At 38.8% G+C, this 18,679-nt stretch overlaps 1 protein-coding gene across 1 annotated transcript; it reads left to right on the top strand.

Moving 5' to 3' along the window:
* The first annotated feature begins 1,305 nt into the window (after positions 1–1,305).
* Positions 1,306–17,425, top strand: LOC136400347 (guanylate-binding protein 1-like). The gene is given in 13 exon segments (XM_066376857.1): positions 1,306–1,496; positions 4,561–4,777; positions 5,549–5,676; positions 6,564–6,673; positions 6,926–7,122; positions 8,284–8,415; positions 8,418–8,525; positions 9,363–9,413; positions 9,416–9,642; positions 10,787–10,999; positions 11,411–11,513; positions 11,746–11,939; positions 13,036–17,425. Coding segments are annotated over 12 exon segments (1,770 nt in total). The 5' UTR covers positions 1,306–1,496; positions 4,561–4,587; the 3' UTR covers positions 13,153–17,425.
* The last annotated feature ends 1,254 nt before the right edge of the window (positions 17,426–18,679 follow it).

Raw genomic sequence — 18,679 nt, forward strand, 5'->3', positions numbered from 1 at the left:
CTTTTATATATAACCACAGAGTTGAGAAATGATGAATATGTGAATTCCAAACTGCCCTCTTGATGTTCTGCTTATCTGTCGGACCTCACCCTTACTGGACTATCGCCCCTGAGGCAGAGGAATTCCAAGAAGCTGGCAAGCCACCCCTAGGAGAAGCATTCCAGACATAACAGGACTTTTGATTCAACGCCCACATACTCAAAATTCTCCCTTTACCCTATAAATTCGTCCCCCTAGCTTGTTCTGGTGCCCTTCTTTCGGAGAAGTGCCCGGCAGGTCTTACTCCTCTAATAAAGCTTGCACACCTGGTGTTTGAGTGCCGTCTCATTCTTACATTATTCATCTGTAAAATATTATGCCTTTTAAGAACGTGAAAGAGAAAATATATTTCTAGGGCTTGCTATATTAACTTTCTTATTTACAATTTCTGGTTGTCTTTATTACTGTGAGTTCAAGTTAACATGAGGTGTCATATCTTTATTTTAGTAGTGTTGGCGTCCCCCTACCTTCTTTATTCTGTTATTGTTACATTTCTATATATTATAAGACCTACACTACAAATATATATATACTGTTGTATGCAATCGCTTTTTAAATCAGTTAAAAGAAGAAAAAAATCTGCATGCATACTGTCTTGTATGATTACATAATTCCCCCTTACTGATACTATTTGTTTTCTATATGGATTTGTATTACCATCTGGGATCTCTTGCTTCCTGCTGGGAAAATTCCTTTTGTATTTTTTGTAAAGTTAATCTGCTAGCAATCAAGTGTCTTCAAGTCCCCACACTCTGTTTCAAATAAAATCAGTTCTTTTGAGGAGAGCTTCAGAGATCTCTGTTTATGGACAGCCTCTCTCTCTCTGGGCAAATAGCTCTGAGCCACTGCTCTCTCTTCTGGGCAGGGGTGCTGGCCTCTGGTCTTCTCCAATTACCTCTCCCAGCTTGGAAACCCGTCCTACTAGTGAGCCAGAGTGGGGTGCTCAAGCCAGCCAATCTCAGCCCACTATGTGTGGGCTAAAACCTTCACTCTAAGAATGAGGAATTGGTAAAGTTAGTTGCCCCCAGCTTCTGGTCACACAAACCAGGAGTTCAGTTTCTGCAACTCAGTGTTGGAGGGGTTGAGAAATTCTGGTGGCCTGCCCCTCCCAGTGAGAAACCTCACCCTGCTTGAAAGATGGGGTAAGAGGGAGCTTCATCTTGTTGGCTATGCTCACCAGGAGTGGAGCTTTTGTCAAACTGAACTGGTTGTGAAATCATGTGAAACCCATGTTCCCTCCCATTGGCACCACTCTCAAAAATTCCTTTCATAGTTGCTGTTACTGCTTTGTACTCAGTGCTTTCTGTTTCACATTACTCTAAATGCTTTATTTCTAATTAAATGATCTTTAGAATTTGGAAAGCCCCACAACATCGTCCAGGCGAATAAAAGTCCAATCATCTGGTGAAAGAGAAGTAACAAACACCACTTCAACTTCAACTGAAGAGAAAAAACAGGTAGGAACTTTATTTTCTCATCAAAGCAACTTTCTCTCTACCTCTAAACGATCTATACTCTGAAAAATGGAGCCCAGGATAAAGTTGGGGCAGGGGTAGGAAGGATTTACAAGGTCAGTTTGTTTTCTAAAAAGTGACCAGTGTGAAGACTGAGCCCAGGGTGTGACAGGAGGTTGGGTGAAATCCTGACACTATCAGGTGGCAGAGTATTCCTGCTGTGCTTGTGTGGAATTAGTCACCAGCAGATATTGGGCTAAACTAAGAGTTTGAAATGCATTCATTGGATTGTCTTTTTCTCTGCCAACATGTCCTGTGTTAGCTGTGAACACAGTTAAATTACCATTGTCTTTTTACCATTATCTTTAATGGAACTTGCTTAGTTCTGATCTGACTGTAGCTAAGACACTGAAAGGGCTATAGATATGTCATTTTCCTGAGAAAGAAAGCATAGTAAATGAGATGCAGCCACCTAGTGTGGTAAGGTACCAAAGAATAAAAAATTAATATTAATATTTTAGGGAAAATAGGTTTCTTGTCTCCTCCTTCCTGTAAAGAATAAAAAAAAGAAATGTGGAAGTTTCCTAGCTTGCAGAAACATACTGTGTAGGAAACTCCCTTTTACTAAGAAGCTTAAAGGGCATTTTTTTAATTTGAGCTAAGCATACAGAGATTTTGTAAATATGATTTTTATACTTGTGTGTGATTTGCACCAACTCAGGATAGACAACGGCATTGTATTGTAAAGAGATTTTGTGCTAGGAAGATTTAGAGTCCCCCTTCCCTCACCCCTGGTTAGGGTAAACACCTATCCAGGTGTGGGGAGGCTAGGGAGAGATAAGGCAAGCCATTTTCCTTTCCCTCTCTTTCTTTCTTTAATGGGCCATTTACAAACGCTTATCCCCAGGCACCGGGTCGGCTCCCCCTCCCTCTCTCAAAGGCTTATAGTTAATGTATATACCTCTAGACAAATAAATAGCAAATAAACGCTGAAAGATTAGGAAATGTTTTTTAATATGAAAAGCAACATCTTTCGCTATGGTGTTACCTTATAAGTTTTAATAGGTAGAAATGTTTTTTTATAAATCTTATAGACGAGTGTTATAAGCTTGCTAATGAATTGTGTCCCTTCCCCTCCTCCTTCTCCCGCTGACCTGTGTGTGATCAAGGGTATATAAACTGCCTCAGGGACTGTGCAGGGAGCCTTGATTTGGGTCAGCTATGCCCCATGTTAGTCATATGCAGCCAGCACATTCTTAAATCTCCTCCTTTTAATAAAACGCCTTAAAATTCATTTGGACTTGGTGTCTCTGCGTAAACCTGGTAGAACGTTACTTTACAACACCAGCACTGTTAAGGACAAGAAAGAAAAACTTGAAACCCAGAGTAAAAGAAGATTTAGGAACATACAATACGTTTTAATCAAACATATGAACTTTGTTTCAAATTAGATTTCTTCATTTAGATGTAACCCAGGTTCTGGTTGCCAGATAGGAGAAACGTTGGGGGCTGGGTGAAAAGGAGAGGGATTAAGTACAAATTGGCAATTACAGAACAACCACAGGGGTGTAGACTACAGTAAAAAATATAGTCAATATATTGAAATAATTATGCAGCTGTCATGTGGGTACTAGACCTATGGGGTGGGGGGGCTCACTTCTTAAGTTATATAAATGTCTAACCACTATGGAGTACACGTGAAACTAATATAATACTGAATAACAACTGTAATTGAAAACCAAAAAAAAAATTTAAAGGAAAATAAAATAAAAATAGCTCAGGTTCACTAGATCCAATTTTTTAGTGCCAACTCCCTTCTCACCACTACAGGCAGAATTTGGCCCCACTGCTTTACTAAAAAGTTTTCTCTTTGAAGAATTCGTGTGGCACATCACTAACACCAACATTTTCTTCACCTGATTTCTCTGTGCTCTCATGCGGCTTTCTTTGGTCTTGCTTTCTGGAAACTGTGCTCTGAATTCCTTGGCTCATCACCGCCTTGTCTGACAGTTCTCTCTCTCTCTCTCTCTCTCTCTCTCTCTCTCTCCTTTCAGCTCTTCCTCCCCCTTTCTCTCTCCATCCTTCTCCCCTCCCTGTCTACCTCCTTCTCTCCCTCCCCTCTCACCTTTCTCTCCTCTTCCTGCTTTTCCTTCTCCTCTACCGTGTGGATAAACAGAACAAAACAGAAAACCTAGAAATATACAGCTGGAAATATATTTTCATTGAACAACCCACCTTTCCAGCTCTCCTGATCTTTTAATCCACATTTCATAATCTTTTGTTCCCTTACACATACACATATACACACAAACATGTTTTCAGCAACATTCAGTTTGGGCAGCTGTGTGGCTATACTCTCACTTAACTGGAGGCAAATTTATTGTGAAGCTAATGAAGTTGGAGAGTCGGGGCCCCTTGCTTACACAGCCCGTACCAAGGCTTTGGAAGGGTCCCTACTTCTGTGTTTCATAGGATTATGAATTTTATATAATTTGCAAATGTAAGTGATATTGGCTTCACATTCCAAAATGGCAAAGAGTTCAGTGAACCTTTATTCAGCAATATAAGTACAACTAGTATTAAAAAAAAAACACATTGAAAATCTGTGAAAATTGTCCAAAGAGCATACATCAAATAATTAAGCATTTATTTACCAGTCTTTATTCATAATAGAATTAATGAATAAAATATCAATATTGAATTTCTTACATATAACCAGCATGTAAAATACCCTCTAAACCCTATTCTGTTTTACATTTACATCTAGTGTATAAATTTTAAGGAGAAACCAAAAAAGAAAGTTTTCCATGGTACATTAAAATTCTTATTCATGATTGTGGTTAAATGTTGACAAGTCACTGTGATACCTATTTTTGAATGGATTACTTTGATTACACTTCTGTAGCTTTCTGAAATGATGCAGATCTTCCGCTCGTCTATCTCACTGTTGACACTAAACTCTTGTCCATGTTGGGGAATGTTATAACTCCAACCTCTAAATGCAAAATAACCTTGTGAAAGTTCTTGATCTACTTAGTATGAAAATTTTAATTCATCCCATCTTCAGGCTTACAGATAAGGTGACACCCTGGACATGGCCTCAGAGAGCCACATGCCAGCCCCAGTGTGCTTCATTGAGAACACTGAAGGGCAACTGGCAGTTAATCAGGAAGCTCTGAAGATCCTGTCTGCCATCACAGAGCCTCTTGTCGTGGTGGCCATCATGGGTCTCTACCGTACAGGCAAATCCTACCTGATGAACAAGCTAGCTGGGAAGAAAAAGGGTGAGTGACACCAGCAAAGCTCTGCTGAGACCTTGTGTCTACTCACACTCCCAGCACTGAGTACGGTGATACAAGGAGGGAAAACAGAGAAGGGAAGGAATATTGAATGCTTTCGGTCACATTTATGCTCTTCACAGTGATCTAAAAGAATCAACTCACTGTCTCTTCCCACTTTGCCTTAATTTTCCCTTTTAAAAGCATCAAATTTTTCTTCCTTCCTTAGAAATCTATGATTAATTTTTTTTAAAGAAACCACCATTTTGGCTTCCACAGTAACTGTTACATTTTAGATTTCTCCCAGAAATTCATAGGATTCTAAATTTTCCACATTCTCACCAACACCCGTTGTTGTAATTTTTTTATCATGGTCATCCTAATGGATGTGAAATAGTATCTGATTGTACTTTCAATTTGTATTTTCCTAATGACATGTAGATCTTTGAATTACTTTCGTTAACTTGAATAGAAGGAAAGTTTTCTGTCTTTTACCATTGAGCGTGATGTTGGTCGAAGGTTTTTCATACATGGTTTCTATTAGGTTGAGATAAGTTTACTTCTAGTTTCAGTTTGTTGACTGTTTTTATCTAAAAAGGTATCAAATATTTTCATGTATTGGATATTCAATTTTCCCTGTTTCTCTCATTAAGATTAAGATTAACAGTTGTAATTTTGGTTCTCTCTCCTTACCTTGATTATATGTTAACTTTTCTCTGAATTTCCAGACACATGTGCTATTAAAACTCCACTCCCTCATCTCCACTGCCCCTGCAGGCTTCTCTCTGGGCTCCACTGTGCAGTCTCACACCAAGGGAATCTGGATGTGGTGTGTGCCTCATCCTGAGAAGCTAAGCCTCACCCTAGTTCTGCTTGACACTGAGGGCCTCGGGGATGTAGAGAAGGTAAGTATTGAAGATTCAATTTGGGGACAACCCCCTCATCTCTGTATATTCTATACACTATATAATTTTTTTCAAATAAGAGCTTGCACTGAAACATCATATTCTGTTCATTTCTGTTAAAACGCTTCGAGATCAAGTTTTGCAATCAGGAGTCAAGAAAATATTCATAATGCAGAATCATAGAAGAAAAGCACAGTGGTCAATAGATAGTTTTCTAGTTATTAACAACAGGCTATGAGCCAATTAAGAAGATGCATAAAGGCAATACGAACAAAATCCATGTCATGACTCTTATCCTGCAGAGAACTTTAGTTAATTATTTATGTTCAGAAGTCCAACACTGGTGTTTACATTTAAACTGTCATTAACACAATGGCCTTAGCAAATTATTTCACTTCTTTTAACCACCACTTTCTGATATGTAAAACAGACATAAACAATTGATATTTCCCTCATAGAATTGTTCTGAATATTTAATAAGAATGGAAAGTGTACGGTGACATAATAACTGCTCAATAAAATAGCTATCAATATTATTATTTTATATAGGTCCATTTTGCTGAAAAAAACATAGAGAATATTAAATTAAAATTATATTTAACTCTTAGAACACCCACCAACCTTGACAATTTGTTTTGCAATGATCTGCCAATGAATACAAGAGGACCTAGTAAAAATCAGTGTAAATCAAAATACTCATCAGAAAACTGTTCAAAGTCCAAGTCCTACTAACAATCCTTTTCATTTAGATTTGGTTTTCTATTAAAGGTTATAAATCTAAAGAGAAAACACCACCCAGATTAAATAAGCATCCTTTCACTACTGGTGACCTGGAAAGTACCCTGAGAATGAAACATAATCCTGATTCAGTATGTTCTGACTTTTAGGGTGACAATCAAAATGACTCCTGGATCTTTGCTCTGGCAATTCTGCTGAGCAGCACTTTTGTGTACAACAGCATGGGGACCATCAACCAGCAGGCCATGGACCAACTGCAGTATCCTTTTTGTGGTCCAGAAGAGCATCAGAATCAGAGGGGAGAGCTGCCTGAGTATGAGTCCTGGTGAAACAAGCACAAAAGAGAAAGTGTAAAAAATAATTCAAGGCTGGAGAAAGATCTTATGTACCTATTGAAGAATTGACACTGCAGTTAGAAACAAAGGCAAAATAAAGGTTTTAAATATGTGAGACTAATATGGAATGAGGGCCAACGTTCTTTTACACCACGTTTCCTTAGTTTGTTACTCAGCTATGTGACAGAGCTGACAGATCGAATAAGGGCAACTTCCTCACCTGTTGGAAATGAGGTAGAGGATTCAGCTGAATTTGTGAGCTTCTTTCCAGATTTTGTGTGGACACTGAGGGATTTTTCTCTGGACTTGGAAGCAGATGGACAACCTATCTCAGCAGATGAGTACCTGCAGAATTCACTCAAACTTAGGCCAGGTAAAGGGGATTGAGAAGTGATCATTGGGAATGAAGAGATAGTAGAAATTTTATTTTTATCTATATAGTTGTTTTTTTTTTGTTTTGTTTTGTTTTTTTGTGTTTTTTTTTTTTCATTTTTCTGAAGCTGGAAACGGGGAGAGACAGTCAGACAGACTCCCGCATGCGCCCGACCGGGATCCACCCAGCACGCCCACCAGGGGCGACGCTCTGCCCACCAGGGGGCGATGCTCTGCCCATCCTGGGCATCGCCATATTGCGACCAGAGCCACTCTAGCGCCTGAGGCAGAGGCCACAGAGCCATCCCCAGCGCCCGGGCCATCTTTGCTCCAATGGAGCCCCGGCTGCGGGAGGGGAAGAGAGAGACAGAGAGGAAAGTGCGGCGGAGGGGTGGAGAAGCAAACGGGCGCTTCTCCTGTGTGCCCTGGCCGGGAATCGAACCTGGGTCCTCCGCACGCTAGGCCGACGCTCTACCGCTGAGCCAACCGGCCAGGGCCTCTATATAGTTGTTTTTTAATATTTATACTTTTCTACTTTTTCTCAGCTGGCTATTATTAAAAATTATTGCTTGTTTACTCTCTGAATTAATACATTTTATTTTGAATTATCTTCTCCCCTGTTCTAAAAACAAGTTTCTTTTTCTTCTACTTTTCCTTGTGCTATGACCAGATTAAATTTAGCTCCTTCCCCAGGGGATATGATGCTGTAATTAGACAAATACTGGAGTAGAATGGGCACTTAATGAAGAAAATAGAATAAACAGTGCATTAGTCCAAGGGTTGTCAAACTATGATCCACAGACAAATGATGGCCAACACAAGATGTCTTATAACTAAGTATAAATGAGTGGTAAAAGGTATCTTATAATCATTTTGATTGTCACCCTAAAAGTCAGAACATATTTGGATCAGGATTATGTTTCATTCTCAGGGAACTTTCCAGCCTGCAAGATGTCTTATAACTGAGTTTTACTGAACTAGTGCTGTGCTCATTCATTTACAGATAGTCTGTGGCTGATTTCATGCTATAATCGCAGAATAGAATGCTTGGAAAAGAGACTACCTGACCTGTAAAGCCTAATATATTGACTCATAGGCTCTTAACAGAAAAGGTTTATAAACCCCTATATTAAGCTAAGTTTTTTTTTTAATTTTTCCCCAGGTACCAGTCAAAAAGATACAAATTTTAATCTACCTCGACTCTGTATCCAGAAATTCTTTCCAAATAAAAAATGCTTTATTTTTGATCGGCCCACTCACCGGAAGAAGCTAGACCAGCTGGAGACACTCCCGGATATGAGCTAGACTCTGAATTTGTGCTACAAGCTACAGTCTTCTGTTCCTACATCTTTAACAATTCCAAAATTAAAACTCTTCCAGGAGGCATCGAGGTCAATGGACCTCGTGAGTACTCTTTCCAGTCTTTACTCTCAGTGTTGAGACGAAAGGAAGGTGGAATAACATCCACCAAGTTTCAGCTTTGAAAGATGCAAATCTTTAATATTATTTTGGTACCTTCTGGGTGACACAACATTTCTAATAGATTTTATTAGTCAAGTTTCTTGGTCAAGAAAAGATAGGAAAGTCAAATAAAAATCTATATTACTTAAAATTGCCCTTGTACCTTGGACCTTCACTATCTAATATGGTAGCTCTTAGACAAGTGTGACTATCTAAAAGTAAATGTAGATTAATTCAGAATAAAAAATTGTAAATTCTAATTACACAGTTATATTTCAAGGGCTCATATGTATACATTACTAGTGACTGCAACACCGGACAGCATGTACAGAATATATCCATCATCATAGGAATATTTTTGGAACAGTGTTCTACTATAATAAATGATATGGAGGACCCCTTTTTAATTGTTGCACAAATCTTGATTTTTCTCATGCTTTCCATGAACCAGCACTGATAATGGAGACATAAATGGAGAGGTGCATTTCCTATCCTAATGGAGCTTGGGGTAAAGTACATGCACTCAATAAACACAGGACTGCAGAAGTTCTCACCATTTGATATGTTCTCATATTACCCAAGGATCTTGCCAGGGAAGGTCTAATTCAGTGGATCTGGGGTAAAGGCTGAGAGTTGCATTCCTAGCAAGCTTCCAAGTGATGCTGAGGACATTGATGTTTCAGGCAAATGAGTGGTAAAAGGTATCATTACATTGACACAGAATAGACAGCTTCCTCACCCTAGCTACTACAAACATCATCTTTTGTTCTCTATTTTTAGGGCTGGAGAGCATGGTGCTGACCTATGTTAAAGCCATCAGCAGTGGGGAGCTGCCTGCATGGAGAACGCAGTCCTGGCCTTGGCCCAGATAGAGAACTCGGCCGCAGTGCAAAAGGCCATTGCCCACTATGAGCAGCAGATGGGCCAGAAGGTGCAGCTACCCACAGAAACTCTCCAGGAGCTGCTGGACCTGCATAGGGCCATTGAGAAAGAGGCCATTGAAGTCTTCATTAAGAATTCCTTCAAAGATGTAGACCATTTATTTCAAAAGGAATTAGCGGTATTTTTTTTTCACTTTTACATTGATTAGGGACTCAGAAAGTAAAGTACTAATAAAAAATGAGTATTTATTATGAGAGCAGAAATTCTTACCAGACTCCAAAATGATTTTAAAACCACACTATTTATTACTATAATAAAAAGAACCAATTTTATTATGATTAATTAAAAAGTTTTGAAACTTTTTTTCTTTCATGCATAAACTAATATTCTTTCTCGTAATTTAATTACAAGCATATAGGTAGCCTTGGCCAGTTGGCTAGCAGTAGAGCATCGGCCCATCATGTGGAAGTCCCAGGTTTGATGCCCAGCCAGGGCACACAGAGGAAGCGCCCATCTGCTTTTCCACCCTTCCCCCTTTTCTTTCTCCATATCTCTCTCTTCCCTTCCTGCAGCCAAGGCTCCATGGCCTCCAGCACAGGCACTAGAATTGCTCTTGTTACAAGGAGCAATGCCCCAGATAGGCAGAGCATTGCCATCTAGTGGGCTTGCCCAGTGGATGCCAGTCGGGTGCATGTGGGAGTCTGTCAGCCTCCCTGCTTCTCAGTTCAGAAAAATACAAAAACAAAACAAAAAAAAAACAAAAGCATATAGGCTGCAATCAGAATTTGTAATAAAATTACCTGCCTGCTCATCAGACTGATTTACATTGTAGCCAAAAACAAAGAAATATGGAGTCTTAGTTATCTTGAGAAGGCTTATATTGCGCCACATATTTCATAAAAATTATTGGCCCAATTTGAAAAGCAGTAGTTTATTTTGAAAGGCATAGCATTCGAGAGCCTAGAGTTGACCTAGGTCAATGCCATCATCAGTGGAGATCTGCTCTGCATGGAGAACACAACCCTAGCCTTGGCCCAGACTGAATATGAGCCTGGAGTGCAGAAGGCCACGCCCACTGACCAGCAGATGGGTAGGATAAATGCTAACAAAAGCTAGAAATTTCAGCCAGGAACTTCACCTCCAAGGAGAAAGGGACGTCAATAGACAGACAGGATCAGAAGGAAGGATGTGGGCCTGCTGAGTTGCCTATAATGTTTTCTAGGGATCACAGACTTTATTTTTTTGAGAAGTCTTTCCAAACATTCTGAGGTCAAGCTAACATCTTCTCTCTGTTGTTTTTACTTCTTATTTTCACACTAAAGGCCAAGCTAGAAAAAAAGCGTGATGAGTTTTGTGGTCAGAATGTGAAAGCATCATCAGATCGTTGCTCAGCTTTACTTGAGGATATCTTCAATCCTCTAGAAGAAAATATAAAGCAAGGAATTTATTCTAAACCAGGAGGATATTATCTCTTAATCCAGAAGATGCAAGACCTGAAGGAAAAGTACCTTCAGGAGCCCAGGAAGGGAATACAGGTAACCAACATTTATCTGTCTCTCTGTCCGTAGCTCCCCTCAACCCCACACTTCCCTCCCTCCATTCTCCCCACACCTCTTATCCTTGGGTCTGCTTTCTCCATGATGGCTTCCTTCCCCAGCAAGCTCACCCCACATAGGACCACAGCTCAACAGCTCCAAAATTGGAGCCTTCAGTCAAAGATCAGAAACTCTCCATCTATATTTATGTCAATCGTCTATAAAGGATTCTGCTTCATAGGCTGCCACGGTTGGCCAACATGAAGCATATGCCTACCTGTGACTGGGCATCTTGACCACCAGATGCAGCAGGGCTAAAAAAAGCAATTCCTAGAGGAATGTATGGTGGGCAAATAAGAATAAGCACTTACAGCTATTCCTTATTACTAATTTACTTTCTCTGGATCCTAGAGTGAAGAAATTCTCCAGACATACTTGAAGTCCAAGGAGTCTGTAACTAATGCAATTCTACAGACAGACCAAACCCTCACAGAAAAGGAAAGGGAGATTGAAGGTGAGGAGCAACTCAAGAAAGTAGATACCTTCAATAGCTTTTAAAAGTTTAAACAATTTGGCTGGGTGATCCTGGGGTCCTTAAACTAGAGCAATGTGAGCAAAGATGCCTCTAACTAGCTGAAGTCAGTTGGGCATACACAGTCAGCAGCAACAGCGACTGGTAAATTTACAAGGAAGAAAAAGCAGCGTGGTCACCCACATGAATTTTCTTCTTCTTTTCCTCCTGTAAGTACAACGTGTAAAAGCTGAATCTGCAGAGGCTGCAGCAGAAATGTTGGAGAAGATGCAAACAAAGAATCAGCAGATGATGGAAGAGAAAGAAAAGAGTCATCAGGAACACGTACGACAATTGACTGAGAAGATAGAGTTGGAGAGGGCCCAGCTAATGGCAGAGCAAGAGAGAGTTCTCAATATGAAACTTCAGGTATTTCATTATATCACCTTGAGGTTTCTCTTTTTCTATTTTCTCTCCACTCTCCCTGATCTCTTTGTGTGGTTGTTAGAAGATGAAACCCAGGAGGACCTTGCTTGCCTACATACACTTTTCAATCCCTGTCTGATTGCCTCACTTGGCTCCTGCTTATGTCAGGTTATTAAAATTATTTTTGCATTTATATCACATCCAGTCCTTTATCATTACATTCTTTGATCAATGGTAGCTTGCCTGCTAGGCATTATAAAATATGTTTAATCTGTATCTCTTGCTTAATATTATATGAAGCAAAACTGCTGTGTACCTATGACTTAGGTTCAGAAAAAGATTAAATAACTTTTATAAGGTCACACAGCTTGGTAAGACATCTGAGCCATCTTTCCCACTTATGGGAATTCAAGATGACTTTTTCTGTGACACCTGGTATATGACTCTAGTTCTAATGGAATTTCAGACCAGAGAGACTCCTTAACTCTCACACCTGTGTCAGTCTGCCCCTCCTGACTGCTTTCTATGCCATACTCCCAGGTTAAGGAGTGAGTTATGTGCAAGAATACAGCATGGGCAGTTTGGGACTTTGATTTCTTTATTTATATCCTGCTACCCTTGCCACCAAGACATGGAGGTTTAAATCAAATATTCTGTACTAAGATTCAGACTCATCATTTGATTTCAAGAACTTTTTATTTCTTTTATGTGTATGTTTTGTGTGTGTATACAAAAGTGTCTCCATTTATATGTGTGTATAAAAAAGCCAATGATGCATAAATAACATCGGAAAGCATGCATATTTTTAAGTTGCTTACAAAGGTTGTATAAAATTAATGGGATAAAAAATAAAGATTTATAATTTAAGCTCATCAGTATATCAAAAGGCATAAGCCAAAAGTATTTTTAGGAAAAGAGGTTCAGGGAAAGTAATCTCAGAGCTAGGATGCTCAAGAGAAAATATAATAAAAATTAATGGGGGAAAAAATTTCAAGATATTAACAAACAAAATGTATGAATATGAAAACTTATAGATAAAAGTTAGTGATTTGCTTACTGCTATAGTTTATTTACTCACTCTTTATTTGTCCCTTTTTAGGAACAGGAAGTGTTACTAAAGGAAGGATTCAAACGGGAGAGTGCACAACTTCAGAATGAAATAAAGAATCTTAGGAATAACATAGGGAAAAAGAGAGGGAGATGTGTCTTAAGCTAAACACCTAAGAAATAGAGCTTTCCTGGACACTCTTTAATGATGGCATAACTCAAGCAGTCTTAGAATTTAGAAAAATGACACTTTACTTGAGAAAAAGTGACCTTCTTCAAGCTGATAAAAGGAACTTACCAAAAATCCCTTCACCTCACATATTTCATGATGAAAAGCTGAATTCTCTGCCCCTAACTCAGGAACAAAGCAAGTCTGCCTTGTCTCTCCACTGTTCTTAACTGTTTTACTGCAAAGCTTAATATAATATGGCAAGAAAAAGAAATAAAAGGCATATAGGTCAGAAAAGTTAAAATTAAACTGTCTTTATTCTCAGACACCATCATTATCCATATAGAAAAATCCCAGGGTGTCCACAGGGGGGGAAAAAACACCTCTTGGAGCAGATAAGTGATTTCACAAAGGCTGTATGATTCAAGGTTGACACACAAAAATCAATTTTCAACTGTATTTCTACATAAAAGCAATGAACAATTAGAAAACAAAATTTAAAAACAATACCATTTAACAATAGCTGTTTTTAAAAAATGAAATACTTAGGTAGAAATCTACCAAAACATTAAAAGGATCTCAATGCTGAAAACCATTCTAAGACCAAGAGATTAGGGATAGATCATAACCCGTAAATCTCCTTAGATTCCAATCCCTTGCAGTTTTCTTGATGTTCCTTTCACTCATTGTAGAGGAGAAGGTTCAAGACACTTCTTTATGGTTAGCCATGATAAAAGCATGTGCCTATTATAAAGTTCCAGTGAGCACTGAGAATATTTCCATTTTGTGTGTTAGCTTTCATCAAATAGAAAGAGAAAAAATATTGCCCAGAACTCAGAGTGTCACGTAATATCTCAACTACACACACACACACACACACACACACACACACACACACACACACACACACACACGCATGCACACACACATCTACCCAGGGGCAGTTCTTTGACAGACAGTATTTCATAAAAATTATCAGGTTTTTATTTTAGAGATTTTCTCTCCAACCTAACTCTAATATAGAGTCGTGGAGAGTTAGATGACAATGCATAAAAAGCAGCAATTGCTTAGTTTATACGAATTGTTCATTCATAAAATACTGGTAAGGATCTACCACATACCATATTTTCCCATGTATGAAACGCTCCCTTGTATAAAACACACCTTAATTTGGGGGCCTGAAATTTGAAGAAAAAAAGTATTACATAAAGTTATTGAACACAAATTTATTAATCATAAAATTAATACAACTCCTCCTCACTGTCAAGACTCCTATCCATTAGCTTGTCCTCATCTGTGTCTGATGACAAATCACTGTCTTCATATATTACCTCATACTCAGTCAGTTCCATCTATGGCATTTAAAATGTCACAACCACTGTATAAGATGCACCCAGTTTATAGACCCAAATTTTTTGAAAAAGGGTGTGTCTAATACATGGGAAAATATGGTACTCTTCCAGGGAGTAGGAACATAGTTGAAGTCCCACTCTTAAGGAGCTGCTAATCTGGTGGTGAATATAGAGATTAAACAAATAAATAAAGATTATTAATTGCCCAAGAAATAGAGCGGAAAGGGTATCTGATTTAGAAAGGAGCTGATCTAATCCACCTCCACCAAGATATCTCAGATGGCTCCTCAGCATGTCTTAACCAAAGTCCCTTAAAAGGTGAATTAGTATGAAAAAAAGAAATCCAAGTTGGGGAGAGACAGAAAAAGAGTAAGCACCTATTACTTGGCCCCAAAACACAACTTTAATATTGTATCATGCTCATAGAATCTCTCTTTTGGAGTGGATTGTTAAGTGAAAGAAATGAAAGCAATGAGATTCATCTAGTGGCCAACATTTTTATTTCTTTTCACAGTATTTTATCACCAATTTGTTCATATTTATTGCCCTTCTCCCCCATCAGTATATAAGCTCCATGTGGCTAGAAACATTGCCTATTTTCTTCATCATAGACTCAGATGTTTAGAAGCATTCCTGCCACATACTAAACCACACAATAAATATTTTTAAGCATATGAGTGAACATCTTACATGAACAGTTTATCTTCCCAGCACCACTCCTGATGCTTCTACCTGAATGTTTAACATTTGAATATTTAATGTCATATCAAATAGTACAGTGATTTAATAGTTATCTCAATTCTTGTACTGTTTAGAGTAGAATATTCTCCCTCTCCAACTTCAAAAAAGAATGTTATCATTGTCCCTTTTTTATAGACCTAGAAAACCTGGTGTTGATTTACGCTGCTGCCACTGTTCTGGGGACCTACCTGACATAAACCCAGAGTGCTGACCAGTGGAGGTGCTGAGAGGACACTGCAGGCTATGACAAATTGAAGAAGCAAAGGGCAGTCACCATTGAAACCCTCCAAGAGCTGAGAACCTGTAACATAGAATCCCCTAAAAGCTTAAGAGCTTCATCATAAACATGAACCAGGAATTCCAGAGTCAAAGTTAAGCTGAGAAAGGAAATCTAATACCTTCCTAAAAAGAATAGTTTCTACCAGGTTCTAACACAGTGATACTCACTTGTGTAGTGACATTTTCTAACACTGTTAGCCAGAAGCCACACACCTAGTCCATGTCTTGAAGGGCACAATACTTGCCCAAGTTTTCACAAGGACAATTTTTAGTGTTACATTTTACATACAGACCTGATGTTTCAAGTAAAATATTTTCTACCAATCTGATTTGTAAAGAAAAAATTTATTTTTTTAATGTTTTTTTCTGTAAGTTTTCCCATTTATTGTTTATATACTTAGTCATTTATTTATTTGAGATAGATAGAGTCAGGAATGGAGATGAGAATCACCAACTCGAAGTTGCATCATCTTAATTGTTCATTGACTGCTTCTCATACATGCTTTTACCAGAGGGCTCAAGCTAAGCCAATAACCCCTAGCTCAAGCCAGCAACCTTGCATTCAAGCCAGTGATCTTGAGCTTCAAGACAGCAACCTTTGAGTTCAAGCTTGTGACCATGGGATCATGTCGATGATCTCATGCTCAAGCCAGTGGCCCTAAGCTCAGCTGATGAGCCCACGCTCAAGCTGGGAGCCTATCCTTAAACCGGCAACCTCGGGGTTTCAAACCTGAGTCTCCAGTGTTCCAAGACAATGCTCTATCCACTGTGCCAACATAGGTTAGGCAAAATTCATTTTCTCTTTTTAAAAATTGTTCAGACATGTGAAGAATTTCTCACTGAATCAAGTAACCAATATTAATATTAAATTGCTATAAATTCAGCCAAATGTGCATGTGGATAGACAGATAAAAGATACATTGTTACCCTGGGCAGCCTTTCTATGAGTAAATGTAAAATTTCTATTATGATTTTTTTAAATATTTAAACTGTTTGTACAGCTATAATTACCTGCATAGAAAGTATTAATTATTTTAATAATATAGACACACATGAAATTTTGCATTTAAAATGGCTAAAAGAGGCTGAAAACTAGATATAGTTCTTTTCTGACAAAAATGTATATTTAAAGAATACAATGTGATTGTATTCTTTAGTATAATTTTATATTTATATACATTGTGGAAGGATTACCAAGATCAATATAATTACTATATCTGTTACCTCACATAATTGACACTTAACTTGTGGGGGGGGGTGTATAATGAGAATGCTTAAGATCTACTCAAAGCAACTTTCAAGAATATAATATCTTTTCAAATGCTTATTTGCCTTCTGTATATATGTTTTTGGTGTACTATCTGTTTGGGTCTTCTGCCCAGTTTGGAATTAGATTAGTTGTTATCTTATTGTTAAGTTTTAAGAATTCTTTGTATATCTTGGGTAATAGTCCTTTATCAGATTTCTCTTTTGCAAACATTTTCTCCCATTCTGTAACTTTTCTTCTCATTCTCTTAAAATTATAATCTTCAGCTGATGTAATGTTCCTATAATTTATGTAAGAATTTTAAACATATTTAGTCATTGTCTAAAAGTGATTTTTTAAGTTATACAAATAATATTATCACAAGCAAAAAGTAATAATTTAAGCTATGAAATTAGAAGACAACTTAAAATGGCCTATAATAGGACATTTTAGAAGGTACTTAATCACCCAATTAAATTAAATCTTATAAATAAATTTTTTAAAAAATAATGTAGCCTCAGAAACCTGAAGGTTGAAATGTACAGATCAAAGAGCCTCATTAGTAATCCAGCTTTCTTTTTGCTCTATGCACTGAAAACCTCATTTTTATGTTCAAGGCCAGATCCTTTCTTGTTCTCAAAATGACAGTTGTAGTCCTAGACATCACATTTCAAATCAATATATTAAAAATTAAAAAGTACTGTTTCCCCCAAATTTCTTTCATTCTCTATGAAGAAAATATTGATATAGATTCCAAGATGGCAATGAAGTAGGCGGATGTTTTAACTGCCACCTCCCAGGAAAATCATCTTGAAAAAACAACTCAGGACTAAACAAAGAAGAGTCTATAACCAAGGATCATAGAAGAAGCCACACCAAGACTGGAAGGAAGGGCTGAGACACAGAAAGGGCTGCCATGCGCCCAGGAGATAGCACGCTGAGGGTCCAAAGTGACTCTCATTGCTAGGAGCGGCACCCTATGAGGTATGGGTCTTCAGCCCCTTTCCTGGAGCCACAGCCTATAGCCCCAGATCCTAGAAGAGGAGCACAAATGGCATTTGGTGGTGAAAAGAGCCAGGGCTTCTGTGTGCAAGGAAGAGACGAAGCTCTTGGAGATTCAAGCTCTGTCTTAAAGGGCCAGGGCAGAAACTATTATTCACAGTCATTTACCAGGGCTCAAGAAGAGGAGTGTAGAGAGCACTAGAGTTACATGAGGAGAGTGTAAAGTTAGAGGCCCATGGAGAGACACTGTGGGGGACAGCCACCAGAACCCCTGTGTTGAGTCATTCTCCAGTATTACAGTCGTCATATTTCTTGGGTGTAGCAGTCCTCTCCAAGCAGCGTCAGCCTGGAGAAAAGTAACTGCTACACCTTTGGGAGTCACTCCTGCCTCAAGCATGGAGACTGGGTCACACTGAGAAGCCAGGAAGCAAGAGGCACATCAGTGACTCAGTTTTCTAGTGTTGAGGCCTGAGCTTTCCCCCACCTGGTCTGAGTCTAAGACTGGTTCTTCTGCCACAGGGTAGACTCAATGGAAGCTGTCCAGAATGTAAGCAGACCATATCTCCGGGTCTAAGAAACCACACCCACTCAACTCCAGGGGCCACACCCTACTGAGGTCTGTAAAAAACGTCTGGACTGACTGACACCTGGGGCCAAGGGGTGGAGCCACATCCACCACTCTTCCTAATCCCTGAATTGCCACAGGCTCTAGAATCTACCAAAAGTTTTTTTCAGTGGCCAATCCCAACAATCAGCCAGGAGACAGAGGATGTAAGAGGTGGGACTCAGGGAACCATGTCTTTTTAAGTGGACCTTCCCCTAGGACCAGTGAGGGCAGACCAGCCATAGCATGCAGCTTGGTATTTCTGTGTGCACCGGAGCTGATCAGAGGCAGCCACAAACTCTG

The sequence above is a fragment of the Saccopteryx leptura genome, chromosome 3 (assembly GCF_036850995.1).
Source record: "Saccopteryx leptura isolate mSacLep1 chromosome 3, mSacLep1_pri_phased_curated, whole genome shotgun sequence".
Classification (NCBI taxonomy): Eukaryota; Metazoa; Chordata; class Mammalia; order Chiroptera; family Emballonuridae; genus Saccopteryx; species Saccopteryx leptura.